Genomic DNA, 23,768 nt, shown 5'->3' on the forward strand with positions numbered 1-23,768 from the left:
AGGCTGAGGCAGGAGAATGGAGTCAACTTGGGAGGCGGAGGTTCCAGTGAGCCAAGATCGCGCCACTGCACTCCAGCCTGGGTGACAGAGCGAGACTCCGTCTCAAAAAAAAAAAAAAAAAAAAGTCTTTTTTATATTTCCCAAAACTGAGAAAAATATCTCAGAAACCTTTCCAGCTCCTTCACGGTTAACTAAGAAATCAACAATATCATGAAGACTACTTAAATGTCCAAAGTACCTTGCAATGTGGTGTCCTAGATAGCAGGCACAAGTAATATGGTTACCAGAAAGACATACTCACCCACTACAAATTTGTAAATTGGCACTCTAGATCAGTGCTGTCAGTAGAACTTTTGTCAATGATGGAAACGTTCTACATGTGCACTGTCCCACAGATGTCTTCTAGCCACAAGGGGCATCTGAGCATTTGAAATGTGGTTAAAGTACAGAACAACTGAATTTTTAATGTTATTTAATTTTAATTAACCCAAATCTAAATTGCTACATGTGACTTGTGGCTGTCATATTAGACACTGCAACTTCAGATTATAAATGACTCTTAGAAGTGGTTGGCATGAAGTTATTCTCAAGCAACAATTTCTAAATGAACTTAAAAAATCCAGCTCCTATTTAAACCTGAGGTTTGGACCCTGGACCCACAGTGACTCCACACAGACACTCTGTGGTTCAGCCTGAAACACCACCACATCTTACCACATCTTCCCTGCAACAGTGTTCACCTCTATATTCTACTCAACAACATTCCCATACCTATCTGTGTCACACAGACCCAAAGCATTTTTCATCTAATCGTTCCTTTCTCTTTGCCTCCTCTTAATCAAAATGACAGAAACTGAAGCACATTCCAAAGGCATCAAGCAGAGCTGCTAAAATGAATAGCACACAGTGGAGAAGCATGTTTTTGCACTAACCTTTCATGTCTAAAGACATGGATTCAAATATAAATCAAACACTAAAGCTTGGTAGTCACATCCAAAATCCCAGGTGGATATGCACTCTAGTCATAAAACTCTGACAATATGACAGGCTGAAAAACAGAGCAGATGGGAACAATGGGTAAATTTGTTCAAGTAAGGCCCACAACCACTAAAAGCCTGGGTCATGGACAATGAAAGTTTAATAAATGCTCCAGAAGTCTGGTCTTTTATTATTTTCACAAATGAATTCAAATGGAAAGACACCGTATTACTAAAAAGTAATTAGGGAAACTCAGAAATGGGAAAAAGAAGAAAATGGGGCAGGGGGTGGGGGGATGATAGTTTATTTAAATATATTCATTTCTTTCTGTTCCCTACTAGAAGTCTAAGAAATTCAAGTTACAAAAAATAAGAATTAAATTAAGGAAAGTGGTTTTACTTCCTTTTTTCATACTCATTTTTCCTTAAAGCAAAATTAGGCATGTTCACAAAATCATGTAAAATCATGAGAAAGGTTATTCCACTAAACTCATTCTGAAAGGACTGGACTTTTAAAAATTGTCAAACTTGAAAAGCAGGTTTTTAAACTTCAGCTATTCATATTGTAGTCGGAATTCAACTGTAATAGGTGAGCAATAAATCAGAAGTGGGTTAAGTCTGGCTTGTAGTGGAAGTTCTTTGCTCAATAATTATCTAACACTGTCTTTTCACAGGCCATTAAATAGTTAATCTTCATTTCACAGTCCTGTTGTCCATTATCCCTAGATAACCAAGACTGAAGTAGTTCTATAAGTGACTAAACTTTCTTATACTGCAGTTTGAAGACTGTTACTATGCTACTTATTTAGGCTCATGGATACCATGCATTGTAAAAATGTTTTGCTATTATTAAGATTTATGTATATCTTTTTAGTCTTAAGTAAACTGTCTTCTCAAAAATTAGAAACGATCATGGTAAATTCACTGGATGGAAAATAAAAGTGCAACAAGAAATAAACCATTATTTAACCCTCATATATTTGAATATTAATTTCTTTTCTTAAAATGGTAGCGTGAGAAATACAGACATCACATCTACCATCTCTGTTCCTTCTGTATGAAAATGGAAACAGGGAGCATACAAATACTTTCCCATGTTTAAAAGTTTATTATACCTAACACAATTTCAAAATGTTTTGAGAAAGAGAGTGACAATCTAACCGAACAATTTTTTAAAATGTGTAATCAGAAAAAGAGAGAGTGAAAGACAGCAGGCACTATTGTGGCACAACTCTAAGAACAAATTAAGTATCTAAGCATAATTTTAAGAATGTTAAGTATAATAACAATAAATTTAGTCAAAATAATTTTAAGTTAAGGATATAATTTTAAGAATGTTAAGTACCAAAGTATACTCCCTCTGGTAAGTTAGTAAATAAACTAAATTAATTTACTTTACTTACTCTCTTACTCCCTAGTAAGAGAGTAAATTAAGATCATAGAAGTATCAAAATATATTTTCTCAAGTATAAGGCAAGACCATGTTTTAGGTGAGGAAGAGTTGTTTTTCAGGAAGTCTGTCTAAAAATTTAAGAAGCAAGCACTAACCAAACAACAAAATTAAGAGCAAAGCCCCATTATTCACATTAGGCAAGCCCTATGTAACACTTTACCCTAGGCATACATATTGCAGAAAAAAAGGAATGACCTGAAAATAATACATTCAAAGTTGCAAATTAATAACCACGATTTTATTCTCTACTAACATAATTACTATGAAACCCAGGTAGATAATCTCATTATTTCCTATATCAGTACTTTTAGAATCAATTAAATATAAAGAGCTACATGAGACCATAAAAGTCATTCGTCCATTCTAAATATCTGATTTTGCAAACTTAAAAATTATTTTCCCCAAGTTAGTAGAATGGCCAAAACGCTGACTCACAGTACACTGCTCTTCCCACTATAATGTGTTTCCAAGTGCCCAACCTTCCAATTTTGTCAAATCTTAAGACATCATTTTTAAAACATATTTCTCTTCAAAAGCAGCTGGGGTAGATAACAGTTCTGAAACCTCAAAAACCACAAGCAACTGCTATATCAAGAAGTAGGGACTATCGAGTTAGCCCAATACGTCAAGAAATAAAAAGAGCTTCCTTCAAAGAGCAAGCAATTCTTTAACAATGCTACAAACAGGACGCCTTTTTCCCCTTTAAAAAAGTAATTACTCATTTTGATGGTTTCTGTTTAGTCTTTGGGGAACACAAGTTAATACTAATGCAAGCTGTCACAGCACAGCAAGCTCAGATGTCTCCACTCCATTCAGAAGTTAAAAGTACAGTTCTATTAGGGATGAAAGGATGTGGAAAGAGCTAGGCTCCAATTATTATCAGGAGGACTGTAAGCTGCTCACTCTCATTAACTTTTATTCCCATTTTACAAACCAATAAAAACTTACCTGAAAACTGCTAACCATTCTGAACAACACAAACAGCACATAAATTTTAATAACTACCTCTTGAAAAAGCAGAATCCACTTGGAATACTCTAATATAAAGAATTTAGACTGGTGATGATTGTTACTAATTAACAAAAACATTAAGAAGACTTCCTTCCTACACCTCACTGAGCTCTGCACATGCTTAGTCATCATTTTTAGAGTTGCTAATGTGCACAAATAACTAAAGAAAAATATGAACAAGTATTAAGGGTTACTGTTTCAATCATTAAAAAGGTGATCATTATTAAGTCACATCTTTTTTCTATAAAATTCAAAAGATTAAAATGAGAAATCTATACTATTAATGTTGTGCTACATTAAAAAACCAGAAGTCCAACTGGGACTAATTCCAATGATTATACTCCATACATGGAAGCCTGAAAAATGTCAGTTGCTACAAAAATTATTTTTTAAACCTTCCATCAAAAATAATTAGAGAAAAAAATTAGAAACCTGTGAACAGAAGCCTAAATAATGTGTTTAACAGAGAAACAATGTAGTTACATTGTGCAACTATAAAGCTATATATTTCTTGACTCTGGCCATTCCCCCTCAGACTTAGAATTTCACCTACAATATGAATCATAATGGCTACTCTTAAAAGACAATTTGAGAGCTTTTTTAAAATATTTTTTTATTCTTTTTTAATTCAACCTTTTTCATATTATAGTGATCCATAGGCTATAAATGAATTGATTCTAATAACATTTATATTAACTATTCAAGGTTTGTAAAAGGGACAGAGAGTAGCTCAAATGAAAGATCATCACTAAGATAAAGTCTTAAAGGCAGACATACGAAAAGCTTGAGACCTTTCCTACATCCCATGTTAGAATGCATACAAAATCTCAGAATGAGTGGAAGAAACGAATATTAAATTTTAGTTAATTATGGATGGGAGAAGTAGACAATAGTATATTGGTCAATACAGTTATCAGGTTGCTACGACATCATTCTTCCTTAAAAGAGCAATACAAAAAGACAAATTGAACTTGACAAAAATTCTATGTTGAAGCACAAAGCCTAGCCAACTCAAGTACTTATTCTTGAAGATTTTTTCTATACGTGAGTAAAGGCAACAAGCTGTTAAAAGCTTAGCATCGAAACTTCCTCCAGACATTAAAGAAGCACTCTTACTAATAAGACTGCAAAAGAAAAGTACATGTTATAATTACAAGAAAATGTCCTAACCAGATAACTGCAAAAGGATCCTTAAACAGTATCTAACACACTGCTTTGTGAAAGGAGGTTCACAAAATAAATGACAGTGTTGCAATTTATGCACAGAATAGAGTTTAGTTTTTATATTTCTGAGTGAAAACACTTGATTAAAACAACTTTGAAAGAAAAAGGTAATAACTTCATCCGCGTACAAAGAAACTTTATACCAGTTAATTGTATAAGTCATCTTCACTTCCAGATGGCATAAGCTTCTCTAGCATGTTACACTTACAACTTTAAGGCTATGTCACCAGAAAAAGTGGGTGGTCATCTTGAAAATGTCACCAACACTCCACATTTTCAAACCTGACAGATTTCTGGACACAAGATCACGTATTGTATGATTCCATTTATATGAAATTTTCAGAACAGGCAAACCCATAGAGATAGTAAGTAGATTAGTAGTTGCCTGGAACTAACTGCAGCGAGGAGGAAATGGGAGTGACTGTTAATGGTGCACGGTTTCTTTCAGGGGTGATGAAAATATACTAAAATTATATAGTGGTGATGATTACACAAGTCTGTAAATTTACTAAACCATCAGACTGTATGCTTTCCAAGGGTGAATTTTATGGTAAGTGAATTATATTTCAGTAAAACAATTATTTAAACGTTAGATTTAGATTTTTAAAAAATCTGACAGAATTCATAATGTCAAGGTATATATACTACAATAGACATCAGTCAGAGCTTTGCACCTGTTCCAAATGACTTTTTTTACCTTGGCAAGGCGGCTCATCTGATCTTCTGAGAGAGTGCTACTTGTTCTGCCAGGAGTTTTTGTGGGTTCTGATCCATCGGCTTCTACATTAGGCCAGACTTTCAAGTCATGCATCCCTTGGCGAAACATGCTAGGGAAAAAGACGATGTTCAGGGTAGAAGCAAATTAATACAGTTCATTACAGGAAATTACAGATTCCTAAAAATAAACAGAATTCTACACATGGAAATGTATATCTCCACTGCCAAGCTTTAAGCCCCCAGTGGAATGTAAAGCAATTAACCAAGCAACTAAAATCCATGTCACACTGCTTTGTACATGCCATTCTCTACTCCTCCAAGCAGTCAGAACTATGACAGAGAATTCTACACATAGAGTGGAAGAAGAGAAGGATGAGAAATGAGCACACACATTTCATCACTTTGGTGAAGATCTAAGGAATAACAGAGATCAAACTTCTAACCAATTGAAGAATGTCACATTTACAACGAGTAAAATCAAAATTTAAATAATTACATAACTGTTTTCTTTAAATGATATTACAGTAGACTATATAGTCAAACTGCCTGTACTTGAATCACAGCTGTGCTATTACCCACATAACCCTAGGGTAAACTACTGAAACCTCCCTGTACCTCAGTTTCCTCTTTTATAAAATAGGATAAAAGGACTTGTATCCCACAAGGTTACTGGAAAAATTAAATAAATCAGTACAAGTAAAAAGTCATTAGAACAGTGACTGGCCTACGGTAAGTATTCAATAAATGTTAGCTATTACTAGTCTTTTTGCTGTACAAATTGATTTTTCTCCTTTCTTTTCCATAAAAGGCATGTTCTAAAAGTGAATACAATAGTAGACTCACACAAAAACATTTCCCATGTCTATAAATCAAAATTTAGCATATGGCCAGAATTCAGCCTAAGTGTGGTTATCCCGCTTCAAAGTGAAAGAATATATAACCTTTGTCCTGTTTTTGTCAAAAAGCTACCAAGAAGATATAAAGATGAAACAAACTCGTAAGAGCTTTAGACAACTATGCGTTTTAATTATGCTGCTGTCAAGTTTCCATGTTTCCTTCTGATGGGGAGGTTAAAGATGTTCTTCTGTTAATGTGTTTTCTTTTTTAAAAAAATTTTTGAACAAGAATTTTCAAACATAAAGTCTACTCAAACAGCATCTACTCAAAGCTCAATAAGTTATTTCTTACTCTTAGAAATAAAAAGACTATAGAAATTGCAACAGAAAGAAAAAAACTCTAAGTGTGTGTAGATGAACAGGCACATCTAAAGCATTTCATACACTTTCACATTTAATACTTTTTTAAAAAAACAAGGTACAGGCTGGGCACGGCGGCTCACACCTGTAATTTCAGCACTTTAAGAGGCTGAGGCAGGCAGACCACTTGAGCTCAGGAGTTTGAGACCAGCCTGGGCAACATGGCGAAACCCCGTCTCTCTAAAAAAAAAACTAAAAAAAAAAAAAAAAAAAAAAAACTAAAATTAGCTGGGTGCAGTGGTACATGCCTGTAGTAGTTTTTAGGGGGCTGAGGCAGGAGAATTGCTTGGGCCTGGGAGGACGAGGCTATAGTGAACCATGTTTGCACCACTGTACTCCTGACTGGGTGAGAAAGTGACACCCTGTATCAAAATTTAAAAAAAATAAAATAAATTGTCTCCTTAACTGCTAATGATTTACATAAATTTTTTCAAATCATTATTATAATGTTCTGGCTAATAAAAAATTTCTTCATAGATTTTCCTAAGGTAATAAAGATTTTCACTAAACATTATATAATGTGTATAAGTAATGATGCCATAAACATTTAGATTGGGAACTATAAAAGATAGTTACAAACTCATGAGCACAATAAGATCAAAGACCGTATCTGTTAAAAGGTCTCTAAAGTTGGCAATAAACCAGGTAATTCTAGTAACTGTATTTGCAAAAGCTTACCTTATGGGCCCATACAAAATGCATCAACTGGCTGTGATGAATCAAAATTCTCAATATTTATTTATCATGTTAAACATCAAAAGAAAGTTACAGTACAAAAAACACACATATACATGCATCTTATAAAGTTAATTTTCCTTCTCTTTCAACTGAGATACAGATTCAACGTTAAGCAGTCCTGCTTAGAGCAGTCTCTAAGGAACTATGTACAGTGAGATAATATCACTTTAAATAAATATCCTTAAATGTACCTTCAGAAATAGCAGAAGGCTTCCCTTCCTTCCCTCTACCTTCCCAATCCCCAGTGAATAGTTTGGCTGGCTGAACTTAACTAAATCAAAAATAAGCACATTTGGCAAGAAGTCAGTTTACTAAATGATTTAGGTGCCTTGGGATGGAGCTAGAGAAGAGATTTAAGGATAGGGGACGTGGAGGGTATGGGTGATGCCAAGTGACTCAAATGAGCAAGTGAACATATTACTTTCTTTTGACACTAATGGAACTTTGCAGAGAGTTACACAGCCTCCAGGTGGCAAGGCAGAAGATGCTCAGAGCATCGTGTCCACTTGGGAAATTAAGCCAAACAGGCAAGACAGAAGAAACAGCACAGCAGGATCTCCTTCTGACTCCAGCAGAGGCCCCAGCAACAGCTGCTGTTGATATTCCAGCTTGCAGTGCCAAGCCACTACAGCACCAACTGCCTTGACTTCCAGGATTCACATTTAGAAAAAACAACTGCAAGAGAAATCCGCAGCTTGCATGTGGTTCTTTGCCAGTTCAACCTAACAATCAATCCATTCTTAAGCTACTCTGAAATTTCACAAGCTAGGCTTTCAAATTAAGGATGATACATTATTCTAGCCTTATCCCTAACAAATCAGTCTTTCAATTATTTATTAGACTATTCTCCAAGAAGTTCTGCCTCACACTGACTCACGTAAACAAAACAGATATTAGCAAACAGCAAGAGCTGATAGTCACAAGATTACCAATACTACAATACTAGATGTCTTGAGGATCAATTTAACAGTATTAAGTACACATGAGAACCCTTTAGGGGAAAAGGCGAGGGACAGCTGGCGTTATTTCACTGCATAAGAAACATCTAAGGAAACTATGGTTTAAGGCAGTATTTCCCTAAGTTACGAGAATGGTAGTGGCACATGGCATGGTTTTTGAGGACAGGTGGAAGAAAATCTGCACGTGCTTCCTGCTGAGACCACCCAGAATATTCATATTGCCCTGTCTCCCTGGATGGCAGCACCATGCAGGGAAGTAGCTGTGAGCCAGCAGCACAAGGAGATGTCTGCACTCTGCTGTAGCACCAGGAACATCCTGAACATCATCTTTCACAAATCAAAGCTGCACAAGAAGACCTGTAGCTGCTGAGGACTAGGGAATGCCTGGCTTTTCTTCAATGCAAGGCAGCTCACCCGCAGGGCAAGGCTGCAGGACAGAGAGGAAAAAAAACAAAAAGTTGTTTTAATTTCATAGAGTTTCTTAGAATTCCTTCTTCTGAGGTGAAGGTCAGTACAAGCGCCAGCACAGGGGGAATACAAGTTGGTGATTTAGTCTTTTTTCACTCCACCCCCTCAAAATATCTTAGACCTGTATTAAAATCTTACATTATGTTAGTTATGTTTGGATAACTGCCTACAACTATATAGGAGTTGAACTGATTAAAAATGAAAATGACGTAAAGCCTGATCTTCACCTTAAGCTGAGAGTGAGCTGAATATCCCGTGTATATCTGACTATGGAAAACAGAACCATTCTAATTAAAGGACTTTTTCTGCAGATATTGTATGCATATTTTGCAAATCAAATGAATTTCACATCATGTGTATTCACTAGAGATTCTTTTGCTTCAATTTCTAAAATTTAATAGCATAGTTATTGTCATTATATTTAGTCTTACTATTACCCACTAATGTTAAATAATACCTGTTTTCCATGCACAACAGGGATATCATGTTTTTCTTTTAAAAATAAGTGGAAGTTTAAAAAAAGTAAGTTGGGTTAAATAAAAATATCAAGTCAAGAACAACAGGCCAGGTGCGGTGGCTCACGCTTGTAATTCCAGCACTTTGGGAGGGCGAGGCAGGCGGATCACCTGAGGTCAGGAGTTTAAGACCAGCCTGGCCAACATGGTGAAACCCTACCTCTACCAAAAATACAAAAATGACCTGGGCGTGGTGGCAGGTGCCTGTAATCCCAGCTGCTCAGGAGGCTGAAGAAGGAGAATCGCTTGAACCCAGGAGGCGGAGATTGCAGTGAGCTGAGATTGTACCACAGCAGGGCAACAGAGTGAGAATCCATCTCAAAAAAAAAAAAAAAAAAGGATAATATACTTAGTAAAGAGATATGAATGGAATTCTAAAAGTGATAAGTAAATGACTCAAGTTGGAGAAATCAAGCTCTAAGTGAGATAATTTCACGCAATCAGTGCTTCTCTCTAACAGGTTTCATTCATATCGGGCATCTGATGTGTTCGCGACATGGAGGAGGATGACCTATTTTCCAGTTAGAGTTAAGAGAAAACAGATGACTTTCCAAGATTCAAAGTCTTATTTTAGTTAATGGCAGAAAACAAATTTAAGTAACCACTCACTTATTGCTACTGCTCCCTTTATAGAAATCCTTGGGGTTTAATGACTTTTTTAAAGTAGAACAAGTGCTACTGATTTATCTTTTAAGCACGCTGGCAGCTTGGTTTGGATGGGAGGTAAAGGAATTTTCCTTTCACTGGGATATACACAGAATTACAAATAAAGTGGGCTCCAAGGGAAGGAGTAAAGAAGAGGAACACATGAATGTATGTATAAGTTATATTAATAAACTACTATCACAAAGGTCAGTTCAGTGCTTCTCAAAATGTGGTCCATAGGCTCCCTTTCACAGAATCACTCAGGAAGATTGTTTAAAACGCTGATTCTTGGGCCCTACCACAGACACACTGAGTTAGTGAGAACCCAAGAAGATGCTTTTCTCATAGGCTTCCTGGATGATTCTTAAACACAGGTTGATTACTACTGATTTAATGTAGTACCTTAAAAAAAAGTGCCAGAAGCCAAACAAAACAGTACCAAAAATCAATCTGAGAGTTTGTTTAGATGTAGGCAGTCATTTCACTGCATCTGTGGACATTTCAATTGTCCCACAACTACATCCTACTCAGAAAATCCCCTGAAACTAGATCCTAAAGTCCTCTAAAATGCACGAGTACTAACAGAGGTGTTTTTATGAGAGAACTTCCTATTGATATTCCAGAAGGTAAACCACTTGTGATGAATCTGGGAGGAAAAACTAAGAGGAACATCTGGTTATTTCTCAAAAACATTTAACCACTAAAAAGAGCTGTACATTTTTCTTTTTCTTCTCTGTTGCAAACAAGTCCCTCCCTAGTAACAAAAAATAAGGGGTAAATACTCTGTAAAAGAAACAATACTGATTTAGTAATATGTCCATTCTGCTGTAACATGTATTTTATCAAGAAGTACATTTTAAAAACTGAAAGTTACAATGTTTCAGACTATATCAAAATTATTTTTCCTGTACGGATTTTAATAACAAATATCTCTTTAATAGCCACATTAAACTAAAATACCTAGGTATTAGTAAGCAACCAAGCTATTCCAAATGGGATTACATCTAGATTTCACTGATGAGCTCAGAAGCCTTTCCAACACACTCTATTCCTGGATAGAAAAGTTTAATATTATAAAGGCATCAATTCTCTCTTTAATTAACATATATAATTCAATAAGATTTTCTAACAAAATAACAGTGAATTTAATTGAGAAAAAAATATTAAAATTTACCTGCCAAAACAAACCTGGAAATATTTTAAAAGAAAGACTAATAAGAATTATCCCTATCTAATATTTAAACATTTTATAATACTATCCTAACTGACAGAATAGCCCAGGAATGATACCTAATATTTATTGAGGTCATTATAATATTTATTCAATACATAAATATATGATATAATATTTATCAGGACCATTAAATGTATTTAGTAATGTAACAATCATAAACTACTCAATGAGGGAGATACTATTGTTCTTTCATTTAACATACTAAGACATTGAGGCATAAGATTAAGTAATTTGCCCAAGGATACACAGATACTAAGCAAAGAAGCCAAGATTTGAAGCCAGATAATCTTCAACGTGCTTTCCTAACCACTATAGCACTATACACTAAAATGCCTCTCTTAGACTTCAACACAAGATGAAATGAGTATATTAGGATGCTATTTTAAAATAGCTGGATAAGATGGCTTATTTAATAAGCAGTGTAGGGACAAATATTCAAACCATGTGTTTTGGTTTTCTCTAAAAGGCTATTCTCACTGTAACACTCCTTTCACAATAGTAATTTTAGATAAATCAAAGATTTTAATGTAAAGGAATAAAAGCATAACAGGAGAAAGTATTTTAAAGAATCTTAAATGGGAACTTTCTAAAACATTAAATTCACAACCCACAAACTAAAAACTGATAGCTTCAAGATAACAATTTAAAATCCATGAAGAGCAAACAAATACATACTAAGTCAAAAGAACAAGCCAAACCAGAAAAGCAGTATTTGTAACATAACCCACAACAGGCTAATTTCATTCATCTACAAAGACTCCTTATATATCAATAAGAAAACGACAACTAAAAAAAAAAAAAAAAAAAAAAGCAAAGATTTTTATGGTATGTGAATTATATCTCAATTTCTAAAAAGGACAAAGTACATTGAAAAGCAATTTATGGAAACATAAACACAAATAGTCAATAAACACTCCAAAACACGATCCTCCTCATCCTTAATGATGTAAAAATTAAATAACATTTTTTAACTTTAAAGTAGACAAAAATTAAGACATTTGTAATATCCAGACAGATTAAGATCTATACCATTTCACACTGAAAGGAACCAGAACTTCTTTCAGAGATTCCAGGTCTGGAGCAGAAAATTACCAAATGATCCTGGAAAAACTTGTCTACCACAAAGCAAAGAAGCTACCAATCACTACTAATGTACTGTCCAAAGGACATGGGGTCTACTTGAAGGAGCTCCTACTGACCAAAAATGGGATTTTTTGAGCATTATAAAGACAGCAATGGACCGAAACATATAAAAAACAGAATGCACAAAAGCCATCAATCACCACCTTTACAAGTTACTAGGGCACAAACTCATTAGTCTTGAAATTGATAAAGGGAAAGAAAATTAAACATTTATCTGTCTTTCCTATATGAACTAACTAAATACTTGATGAAGGACCAAGTTCTTTAGTGAAGAATTCCAATTAGTAAATGCAGAATAATAATAGAATGTCACAAATTCTCTAAAGATAGACTGAGTTCTCTGTCCCTGGAGAAAAAGGATATAGCGAAAATATCCTTTGGAACTGTGGGATTTTTTTTTTTTCTTCACAATAAACATTTAGTATTTGTACATGTTTCAAAAACTGAATTATCTTTTCTATCACAATCATTACCATCATTAGCAAATGAATGCTTTTTAAACCTGTTTTTCATTTTTTCTATCAATATTATAAAAAAGCAGATGAACCCTATAACAAAGCAGTTATAGTATACGTCAAAGTCACTTTTCCCTAAAAGCAAGGTTCTATTTCCCAATGACTTCTATTTTCTAGCAGAAATCACACTACCAATCACCAACAGTAGAGCAATATAAATTGATTTCTTTATCTATCTGTATATCCTATAGGAAATACATGCTAAATTCAGTGTAAGGAATGTTCAAATCATATGTACCTAACTGGTTTACACTGGAGCCTGGGCATAAACTATTAAAGCCTTCCCTCATTCTGAAAAAGAAAAGGGTCAGAAAGCAGCTACACTCCTACAGATGAGACCAACAGAATGCTTACCCGTATTTTCCAAAGAGCGAAACTGTTGTTCCTCCTACAGGCACTGCTTTTCCAGGTCCATACACATCCCATATGGTGAGTGCCACTTGGGCATTCCTGGGCAGGTCAGGGTATTTTACTGGTAGTTTCAGCCATTCGTTCCAGCTATGGAAATAAAGTTAACATAAATCAGAAATATATAGATGCGTGTGTGTGTCTATATATGTGTGTATATATGTACACAGATGAATAAGCGTGTGTGTGTATATATGTAGATATATAAACCCTCTATATATTTATGTAAATTTTCTTATACATTTAAACTTCACACTGTATTTGATAATTTCAACCCTCTTCAAGAGAAGCTGGCTTTTAAATTCCAAAAGAATACTGTGCCAACATTATACAAACTATTCCCCAGCAGACACATAGAATTCTATTTCTGTTTACTCAAAATTATTCTATTCATTCAAAGTTATTATCTAAGGGACATATCCTAGTCTATGTTAAATACATCTGTACTGATAAAACATTTAACAAAATTTCCAAAAACTTAAACAACAAATCATTTATATACGCCATATAAATTAGGGATGGCTATCAATTTCAAGAAAAAGAGTTATTAAATCCTTTTCTTCTACGAAATACTTTTTTAAAAAAATCGCATGCTTAAGAAAGCCAGTATCTACTACAGATAGGCTCAAACAACTAAATGAAATTATTTAATTACTAGCCACACGGTAGGGCAGGCTAAAAAGAAAAACACTAAGCAGTGCCATCTTTTGCCAATGAATAAACCACACACCAGCTAAAGTTAAAGACGACAATAAGCAATTTCTGTTTGGAAAATATTGTGAAATTTCTTATTCTGTATTCTGTCCTTTAATGATAATGAGACAATACAAATGACCAACTAATCATTTGTCTCAAACCTTTTGCTATCCAACACCAGGCAACAACACCTTTCAATCAAAGCAACTGCACTTAATCTGTTTTATATACTAGGCTTCCGCAGAAGAGTTCTTTTGAAAAAAAAATGATGCTATTTTGGAAGGCCGAGGCGGGCAGATCACTTGAAGTCAGGAGTTCGAGACCAGCTTGGCCAACATGGTGAAACCCCGTCTCTACTAGAAATACAAAAAAAAATTAGCCAGGCGTGTTGGCGCGCCTGTAGTCCCAGCTACTTGGGAGGCTGAGGCAGGAGAATCGCTTGAATCCAGGGGGCAGAGATTGCTGTGAGCCAAGATCATGCCACTGCACTCCCACCTGGCGACAGAGTGAGACTCCATGTCAAAAAAAAAAAAAAAAAATCCTTCAGCTAAAAACTTTGAAAACTGCTCCAGAAATTCTAGAAGTTATAGAAAAATCTAGTCATGACACCAAAAAGGTATATATTTTGGACACCACTTTGTTTTCTTCCTCTTCATGCATCATCCCTATCCCATCTTCTAACCCTCATTAACCTTAAGATTACATTCACCTGGCAACAATCAAAACATCACAAGATGGCAAAACCTAAATCTGGATGGTCCAATCCCCACCAAGTACTCCCATCACCGCATACCACTGTGCTAGCACTCGAATCTGATTAAAATACTTCTGTATCCTAACTTTGTAATTTTTGAATTAGATTGTATTAATATGTCTCTCTAAAGCCATTTTCAAAACCTTTATGAGACAATGTGAAATATAACTGTTCTTAAAAATGTAAACTACTTCCCTGAAGAATAATATTCACATAAGAAAAAACTTACAAATTTTTAGTACATACACCTAAAGATGAGAATTTACCTTAAGTGTAATTAAAGAAAGTACAAGTGTCCCCCATGGGATCTCTTAGTGTAGGACAAAACAGGACATGATATGATAGACTTGAATAAATTTTGAATGAGTTCCTCATTATTAGAACTCTCACAACTCACTATCAGAAAGTCAGAAATCAAACAGATTTAAATAATTTGGAATCTCATACCGGCCCTAAAACACAATCTGAACTAAGGAATGCAAAAATTTGGACAGCAAGAGATCCTTTTATGATCTAATTTATTCTTTCCAAGGTTTATACAGTATCTCTTTTAAGCAAATACTTACAAAGAATAAGGACTATTCAAAGTTTTTACCTCCATTCATTTTAGGATGGCAATTTTTGTTCTGATGAACTACCAATAAATTCAACTTTTGAACACTAAAGAGCAGGATGTATAAAATGTGCAAATGTTTTCTCTTAGTCTCCTAAAGACTATTTTTTTTTTTTTTTTTACTTTATTTTATTTTAATTTTTGAGACAGAGCCTCGCTCCATTGCCCAGGCTGGAGTGCAGTTGCTCAATCTCGGCTCACTGCAACCTCTGCCTCCTGGGTTGCAGCGAGCCTCCTGCCTCAGCCTCCCAAGTAGCTGGGATTACAGGTGCCTACCACCATGCCCAGCTAATTTTTGTATTTTTAGTAGAGAGGGGGTTTTACCATGTTGGCCAGGCTGGTCTTCAACACCTGACCTCAGGTGATCCACCCAGACAGGATTTTTTTAAAAAGTCTATTCTCATGGTATTTTACCCAAAATAAGGTGTTTTTCTAAATCTATTGTCTACATAGCTTAGACATTTTAATTTCAAAGTAGTTTCAAATAATTTTAGAGCACTTTCCTTATTAAGTACTTTCACAATTTAAAAATTACAAATTTTTAAAATTCAAACTTTTAGAGATCAAACATGGGAGTTTTCACATTCTTGCAAATATATAATATAAAAACTAATGCAGAGAAGAGTTGGCAAATGGGAGGAGGAGGAGAAAACGTTTAATATTTTAATTGAGAATTTACTTTTGCTGTTATATCCTTTTTTGTCAAGTCATGCAACAAAACCCACCATACATTTTTCCTCACCAAAATGTTTTTGGCTTTCTAGACCTAAATTAGTTTTAACTCTTTTGTGAGTAATAGGTGACCTCAAAAATCTAATTAAAGCTTTGAGCTCTGTCCTTGAAAAAATATAGAAGACACAAAATTCTACATACACCTTCAAGGGTTTGAACACTTCCTGATTCCAGTTTAAGAATCTCTGATACAATTAAGGAATTCTGCTCCATTGTTTTAGATGTGATGATGATGGTACTATAGTTATGCTTTAAAAACAGATATACAGAAATACTTACAGTTAAGTTGTTATAACGTTTGAGATTTGTTTCAAAATGGTGAGAATACAAGATTGGCCAAGAGTTAACAGTTGGTATATAACAGAAACGTAGGCGTTCACTGTATTATTCTATGTTCATAGGTTTAAAATTTTCCAGAATAAGAAGTATTAAGTATATAGAGACATATTTTTTACGTGTGTGTGTATATCTACATACACACATATCTCTCTCTATATGTATACATATACACACAGATACATCAGATATATATAGAAATACAGATAGACTAGATAGACAGACAGACAGATCTCTCTCCACAAAAGACTACTTAAGAAATTATACCATTAAAATATCTGGTTTTGACATAGCCAGATCACCAGAGTTCAGGCTTCTGCTCTCTGAAAACCCTTTCCAGTCACACTTAGTGACACCTGGGACACACAGGGTTGAACCCTCTATGGCACAGTCTGGCTGTCCATGTGGTCACATCCTGTCTCCCAAGGAATACGCTTTCCTTAAAAGGATACAGCCTGTGTATCCCGCACTGAGCCTACCAGAGTGCTGAATAACTCGCTCATCAAACATCAGAACTGCACTATACAGTCTATCAAATAAGAAGTGTCAAGAAATCATATTAAAGATCCACAATACTCTTCTGAAAAAACTGGAACTTCATGTTCATCATATTTACCCTGCATCTTGACAATGTTTTGCTAATGTACCATGCTGAATAAACCATGAATCTAAATAAATTAGTTTCATATGTAAAATAATAATAAAAATTTTAACTGAACAGATGGCAACAGAGCTATCTCTAAAGATCTGAGCTCCAAACATCAGGTTGGACAATATTTCAGACTATCCAGAAGTATTTATGCGTTCAAGAGCACAAGATGGTAAAATGCCACAGATGTGTTTGGTCATGTAAATCAATCAAGTGCTTATCAAAATGTCAATATGCTAAATACAAACATAAATCCATTTCCATTTCAATTGCAGTTATAATACTGTTATGCATAGTACTTTATCTGAGTATGTTTCCACTTCAAATGATTTGATCAATGCCTATAGGTATTAAGAAATTCTCCTATAATTCTACTAAATTATACTGGCAGCATCCATAAAGAAAGGTAAGAACAGTCTGGAACATACCATAAGCCAGAAAAAAACTTACTTCCATCTTGTACTAAATGCTTTGTAGGATGTTCTCACTGGCAAGGCCAAAGGCTTCCCTTCTGCAAAAACCTGACAAGTAACATAAAGATCCGAGCATGTCTCTTGGTATAGTCCTGAAAACTTCAACATTGGGTCTTCTAGGACAGCTTTATAACTCTTTTGTTCTCTCTTCCCTTCTAAGCTTCCTCTGAAAGCACAAGAGCAACAATGTTTTAGACCTGAATTTTTAAGCATGTACATATATGCATAAGAACTAAGCATGTATACATATGCATAAGTATAAAAAGAGTTTACCTTTGTGTTAAGGTATGCTACTTAAACAACATTTTCCTGTATATGCAATTAATGTCATTTTTATATATGGTAAGGGTTTCTTAAAATCCTAATATACCTAATATCAGTCCTATCTTCATCAACACATTTCTCTATTTTATATTTCTGAATTTTAAATCCTGCCACCAACCCTTGATCTACCCTCCAGAAGTCACCAGCTTTCTAGACCTTGGTTTCATTTTCTTCATTTCAAGTTGACCACATATTCATCTGTTCTTTCAGGAAACATTTACTATCGTGGGCATAGAAGTCCAGAAGAAAGAAAAGATAAACAATACAGTATTACAATAAAATATTAAGTCATTGCTTCTGGGGAGAAAAATTTACTTTTAACTGCATGTTTTTATTCTACTCTTTCCATTTTTTTTTTTTTTTTTTTTTTTTTTTTACTATGCATATGCACTGTCTGATCATTTCTTTAAAAAACAGTGGTGTAAGTCATAAAAGATACGCACAGGATACTATCAGGGGGAGGAACATTTTTTAGACATCAAGATTACATCAGATACTGTGCCAGAATTTTATATTTTCTTTCTTACATAATTTTCACCATATTCTCATTTTATAAATGAGGAAACAGAGACTTATAAACTAAACTCATTATCCAAAGTCACAAAGTAACAGAGCTGAGAATAAACACTAGGGCAGGGAGGCCAAAGCCAATATTCTTCCCATTACAGCAAGATAAATCAGAGTCTCAAGAGTACTTAAGCTGGCGTGGGGAAGGGACTTAGTACCCCAGATAGATGTCTGAAATGATCCTGAACAATGCATGAGAGTTGGAGCAAAAGATGCAGAACGTCATCTCAAAGGGAAAGGCAACAGAGCGAGACCCTGTCTCAAAAAAACAAACAAACAAAAAAAAGGACCCGCTTTTTGGTTTCTCTTTATTTTTAATGTTCAAACATTTCAAAAAAATGCATTCGTATATTCAAGAAATACTGAACATCAAGCTGAAGGAAATCCCTTTATCAATACTGATCCTGTATAAACTACTAGTGGTGTATGCTATGGAAAATACCTTAAATGGCTGTATAAAGTATCATACAAAGGTACAACGTGGTTGTTGACATATTACTTTTACCACCATCACCACAAACTAAAAAGTAAAGGATTTGTCAGCGAATAAGGGACTTCTGAAAATAAAATGAAACGATCATTCAAAGGTACATCTGACAACTGAGAAAATTTATTTATCACTTACTGCAGGCCTTTGACCAACACATATTTGTTGAATATTAACTGAACATACACAAGAAATGTTTATTAATTATGGATGACGCTGTGGTCAATAATTTGTGATAGCTTTGACAACACTTCTATATGACCACCTTAAAAGAGATATAATTTCCAACGGTGTTTTGTCCGTCCCTCGTCATTATACCAGTTCCATTATCCTCATCTCAAGATATCACGCTCCTGACCTTTACTTCAGCCGTGGTGCCCCAAAGTTTTCCTGCAACGACTCTTTCCTCCCATCTTCTTGGTACCCTTGCAACTGGCACCCTCATCTTTGACTTATTCCCAACTTCCCTGACTAAACACTGCCATACTACCCAAAGATTCACCCTAGGCCTCTATCACCTCCCGTGCTGCTAATATACCATGTGCTCATCTTATTCTCGACTATCGCATCTGATTGTGCCTACCTCTCCATAATTTCTGAAGCCTTCATTCCACCCTACAAGCCCCGTTCCAAAATAAAGATCGTCCTCTTACTTACGAAGAGGCTCGATTTCTTAATTTACAATAAAACAGTAATAAACTCTCAAAAGGCTGAACAGCAAAAAGTTTAAAGACTGTAAAATACAGTGGAACTTAAGGGCTATTCCTACTGCTGTGCTTCTCACAGAGACCACGTATTAAATCCTTTTCCAACAGAGCCCCTCTCCACGATCCACTCTCTGGCGCCTCCCTGGCTACAGCCCTCCCAGACTCCCCCAGTCTGGGCCATGAGACGAGTCACATACTTTCTCCCCTCACTCTCAACAAGCCCCTACCCCCACGCCCCTACGCCCCAGCAATCCCACTCCCTGTCCCGAGGATTCTCTTACATCTTAAGCTGGACGTTGATATCCAGGTCACAACTGTAGATGTAGTGAAACTTCTCTGCTTCCCCCATCGCAACGTCGGCGAGGGTACGACCTATAGCGGAAAAAGTACAGGAAAGACAACAGAAAAGAACCAGCTGAGTCCCACAACAGAGGAACTTCCGGTTCCCGCCCTCGCCAGCACGCCTCCAATCCCAGCCTGGAGCGAGTTCCGACGCGGCGGAACTCCCGGCCGAAACAGCTCTTCTGCGCATGTGCACAAGGCGCCCACCATCTTGCTTAAGGGTAAATGTATACGGGGAACGGCTTATCCGATTACATTCCAGTTTTCCTGTCTTGACAGCACTTTTTTTTTTTTAAAGAAAAAGAGACGCTATCATTTGAGCTTGAGCTGTACCTAAAACAATACAAAAGAAAATTCAATTCAAAAAGAATTACAACAGCTTTCACTGGCTGCCGTCTAAACAGGTTACAAGCACAAAAATTGGAATTTTGCCAAGTTTAAATTCCAGTGGCCTTCCCCAAAATTGTAGCACTAATTTGCTATCGCAAGCAAGGATTTTCTCTTTCTGCTCTAAACAATAGGGAAAGGACTAAATAGAGAACAAATAAATCTGAGTTTCATGTTTGGTGTTGTCAATATTGATGCTACTTTGGACGTAATACTTGCGTGCATATTTAAACTGGGAATATTCAAATTCAATGCAGTTTCAAGCCCTAACCCAAGTCAGAACCTAGAGGCTTCCTGTAATAACTCTAGAACACAGATCTCTAAACCCTGTGAGCTCCTATAATGTTTATTTTTATAATTATTATAATCTAAAATTGTAATATTCACTTCCAATTAGATTGAAAACTCTTGGAAGGTAAGACTAGTGTGCCATTTACTTCTGTGTCTTGCCCCCCTCACTGTCTAATACATTGCTGAGTTTAATACTTCCTACTTACTGGTTATTACTGATGATATTGAATGAGAGTCTCCATTTTGTATGCCTTTATTTCTTTTTTCTTTCTTTTTTTTTTTTTCTTTTTGAGATGGAGTTTTGCTATTGTCGCCCAGGCTGGCTCGATTTCGGCAAACTGCAACCTCCACCTCCTGGGTTCAAGTGATTCTCCTGCATCAGCCTTCCGAGTAGCTGGATTACAGGCACCCGCCAGCCAGTCCGGCTAATTTTTGTATTTTTAGTAGAAACAAGTTTTCACCTTGTTGGCCAGTCTAGTCTCGAACTCCTGATCTCCGATGATCTGCCTGCCTTGACCTCCCAAATTGCTGTCTATGTCTTTATTTCTAAGTGCTGCATTTTAAGACGGACATCACTAGAGTATGTGAAAATTAGCGTAATTAGAATGTTGAAGGATTAGAAAAAAAAATATTTCAAAGAAAGGGTGAAAGGTGTGGAGCTGTTTAACCTGTAAAGGGGAAAAAAATACCTAATGCACAATGTTTTACACAAAATAAGTTCTCAAAAATATTTATGGAAGCAAGAAAAGGATTTGAGTAGAATAAAGAAAAACATGATAGTCATCCTCCTGTAACTTAAAGTTTAAACAAAAAGAGAGCACCTTTGATTTGTTCCTAAGAATAACTGCCACCAATGGTTGGAACTTACAGGAAACGTAATTTCAACAAACAATACAAATTGAACTTTCTAATTATCAGAGCCATTCAACAGTAACACTGTTGTCACAAGTGCTCTGTTTAGGGCATAACTCCAGCAATGAGTGTGAGATTTGATGTGAAACCTCAATCTTGAATAAAATATTGACTATGTGTAAAGGACTAAATTATCTGATCCCAGTGGTTAATAAATTACTTTCACTATATAATGGTATTTAATGTATAAACCTAAGATAATATTATATACATATGCAACCAAACAAGTTTACAAATATAAAAACTGCAAATTAGCAATCTTAACATAATAGGTAGTGGGCTTTTTACAGAAACTTTATTGCTTGTAAAATGATTATGGAATATAGTGTTGACTACTCTTACAGGACTGATTCTTTGAAATTCAGCACATCTATACTGCTGTATTCCACATGATAATTCATTTTTCTAGCCCCTTTTTTCTATTCAAATAACTATGAACTCTTCTTTTGCATAACCACCATGATGTATTCTGGCTTTATCTGGGCTACAACACATCTTTTTAAGCCTGACTTTATCCTTTTCTCATTGTCTCATAACAAAGTAATACTGATTGTTTCCAAAACGGCTGCAAACACAACACAGATAAAAGCATGAAAATCAAATGTCAGTACTTATTTACAAGATACTCATTCACAGAACCCAAGACAGATTTAACTTTTAAAGATTATCAAGAGAAAAAAATAACATTAAAAATGTATTATGGAGGGATCTCAGAAAACTTGACTGTAATTGTATTAAATATGTTAATACATCAGGGAAAAGTAATGTGCCAATAAGGAACAAGATTTTGTTAAGTCATGGAAGCATGGAAAGAGTTATTACAGAAACCAAAACTGTCAATGCCTTTTGTACCATAAGTCAGAGAAGTGTTGGTTGGTAGATGTGAGTACCAGAATTCAATTAACAAGGCCATCCGTATAAGAGAAAAGGAAGCCTTAGGCAGCTTATTTTGAAAGGAGAGGAATGATTTTTTTCCTTCCCATGTGATTTTCACAAATCGTAAATATAACATACACTTATAATTATGGGATACAATTTGCATTGCAAGAGTCCACAGAGGCCTATCTGCAGAAAAATAACTTATAGAAATAGGTGTTTTCCTGGTGTGGTAGGCTATTCCAATGATTATTATGTGATCCCATATTTAATTTTCCTTTGGAGTTGCAGTTTTGGCTTTGTGCTTCTTTTGCCATCTTGTTTCCATTTCTATTTTAATTATTTTAGTAACCAGTTTTAATGATGGCTTAGAAATGTGTTGATTGTGCTCCATTTGTTAAATTTTGTCCTTCTTTCTCTCTTTTTCTTTCTCTTTCTTTTCTTTTCTTTTCTTTTCTTTTCTTTTCTTTCTCTTGAATCAAAGTTTTGCTCTGTAGCTCAGGCTGGAGTGCAGTGGTGCAATCACAGCTTACTGCAACCTCAACCTCCTGGGCTCAAGCAATCCTCCCACCTTAGCCTCCTGAACAGCTGGGATTACAGGTATGCACCACCGTGCCTGGCTACTTTTTTAATTTTTTTGTAGAGATAGGGTCTAACTATGTTGCCCAGGCTGATCTTGAATTCCTGGGCCCAAGCATTCCTCCCTCCTCAACCTCCCAAAGTTTTAGTATTACAGACGTGAGCCACCACGCCCAACTTCCATTTCTTCAGTTGCCCAGGACTGACATAATGATAATCAGGTTTATTTTTGCCAGTTTCTATGACCCAATTTATTCTCTTTGCTTCAAATTTTTTTTAATGCACTTACAGCTTTACAAAGCAATCGTCTATTACTGAGCTCCCATCAAGAATAAATTAGTATGATACTGTGAGATTAAATATATCTCATAATTCCTTTTTTTCTAATTAAAAAACGCCTTTGTAAGTTTTCTAATAACTGTGTTTTAGAACTCAATCACGTGATAGAACAGACAAGAGTGCTAAGGCACTTGAAAAATCCTAACTCATAATTCAAAAGTCTTGGCTATGTCTCAGCTGACAATGTGAAAAAAGACAGGCTTAATGAATATCCACGAATGATCCTAATGCAGGAACCCCCAAGTCCTAGGCGGGGGGTCCATTCAAAAAGGTAATTCATATAGCTGCAAAAGGGAAAGAATAACAGCATAAGTTATTCTGAAAAATAATAAAATTGTATTTGCATATGTGTTCCTTTGTAATACCTCTGTTATATAACAACAAAGCTCCCCAGTCTTGGGCATTTCTTTATAGTAGTGTGGAAATGGACTAATAATCTGA

At 35.4% G+C, this 23,768-nt stretch overlaps 1 protein-coding gene across 2 annotated transcripts in view; it reads right to left on the reverse strand.

Moving 5' to 3' along the window:
- The window catches only part of PIK3C3 (phosphatidylinositol 3-kinase catalytic subunit type 3), a 126,153-nt gene extending 106,109 nt beyond the window's left edge, over positions 1-20,044 (reverse strand). The window contains exons 1-4 of one of the 2 annotated variants that reach the window (XM_007974178.3): positions 19,883-20,044; positions 17,494-17,682; positions 13,210-13,353; positions 5,363-5,492 (exon numbers count right to left, since the gene is read on the reverse strand). In XM_007974178.3, coding sequence (XP_007972369.2) covers positions 5,363-5,492; positions 13,210-13,353; positions 17,494-17,682; positions 19,883-19,950 — 531 coding nt within the window. In that variant the 5' untranslated portion in view covers positions 19,951-20,044. The remainder of the gene's footprint in view (positions 1-5,362; positions 5,493-13,209; positions 13,354-17,493; positions 17,683-19,882) is intronic. The other variant, XM_007974179.3, reaches the window with a different exon arrangement.
- Between the last annotated feature and the right edge of the window lie 3,724 nt (positions 20,045-23,768).

This window comes from Chlorocebus sabaeus, chromosome 18, assembly GCF_047675955.1.
Source record: "Chlorocebus sabaeus isolate Y175 chromosome 18, mChlSab1.0.hap1, whole genome shotgun sequence".
NCBI lineage: Eukaryota > Metazoa > Chordata > Mammalia > Primates > Cercopithecidae > Chlorocebus > Chlorocebus sabaeus.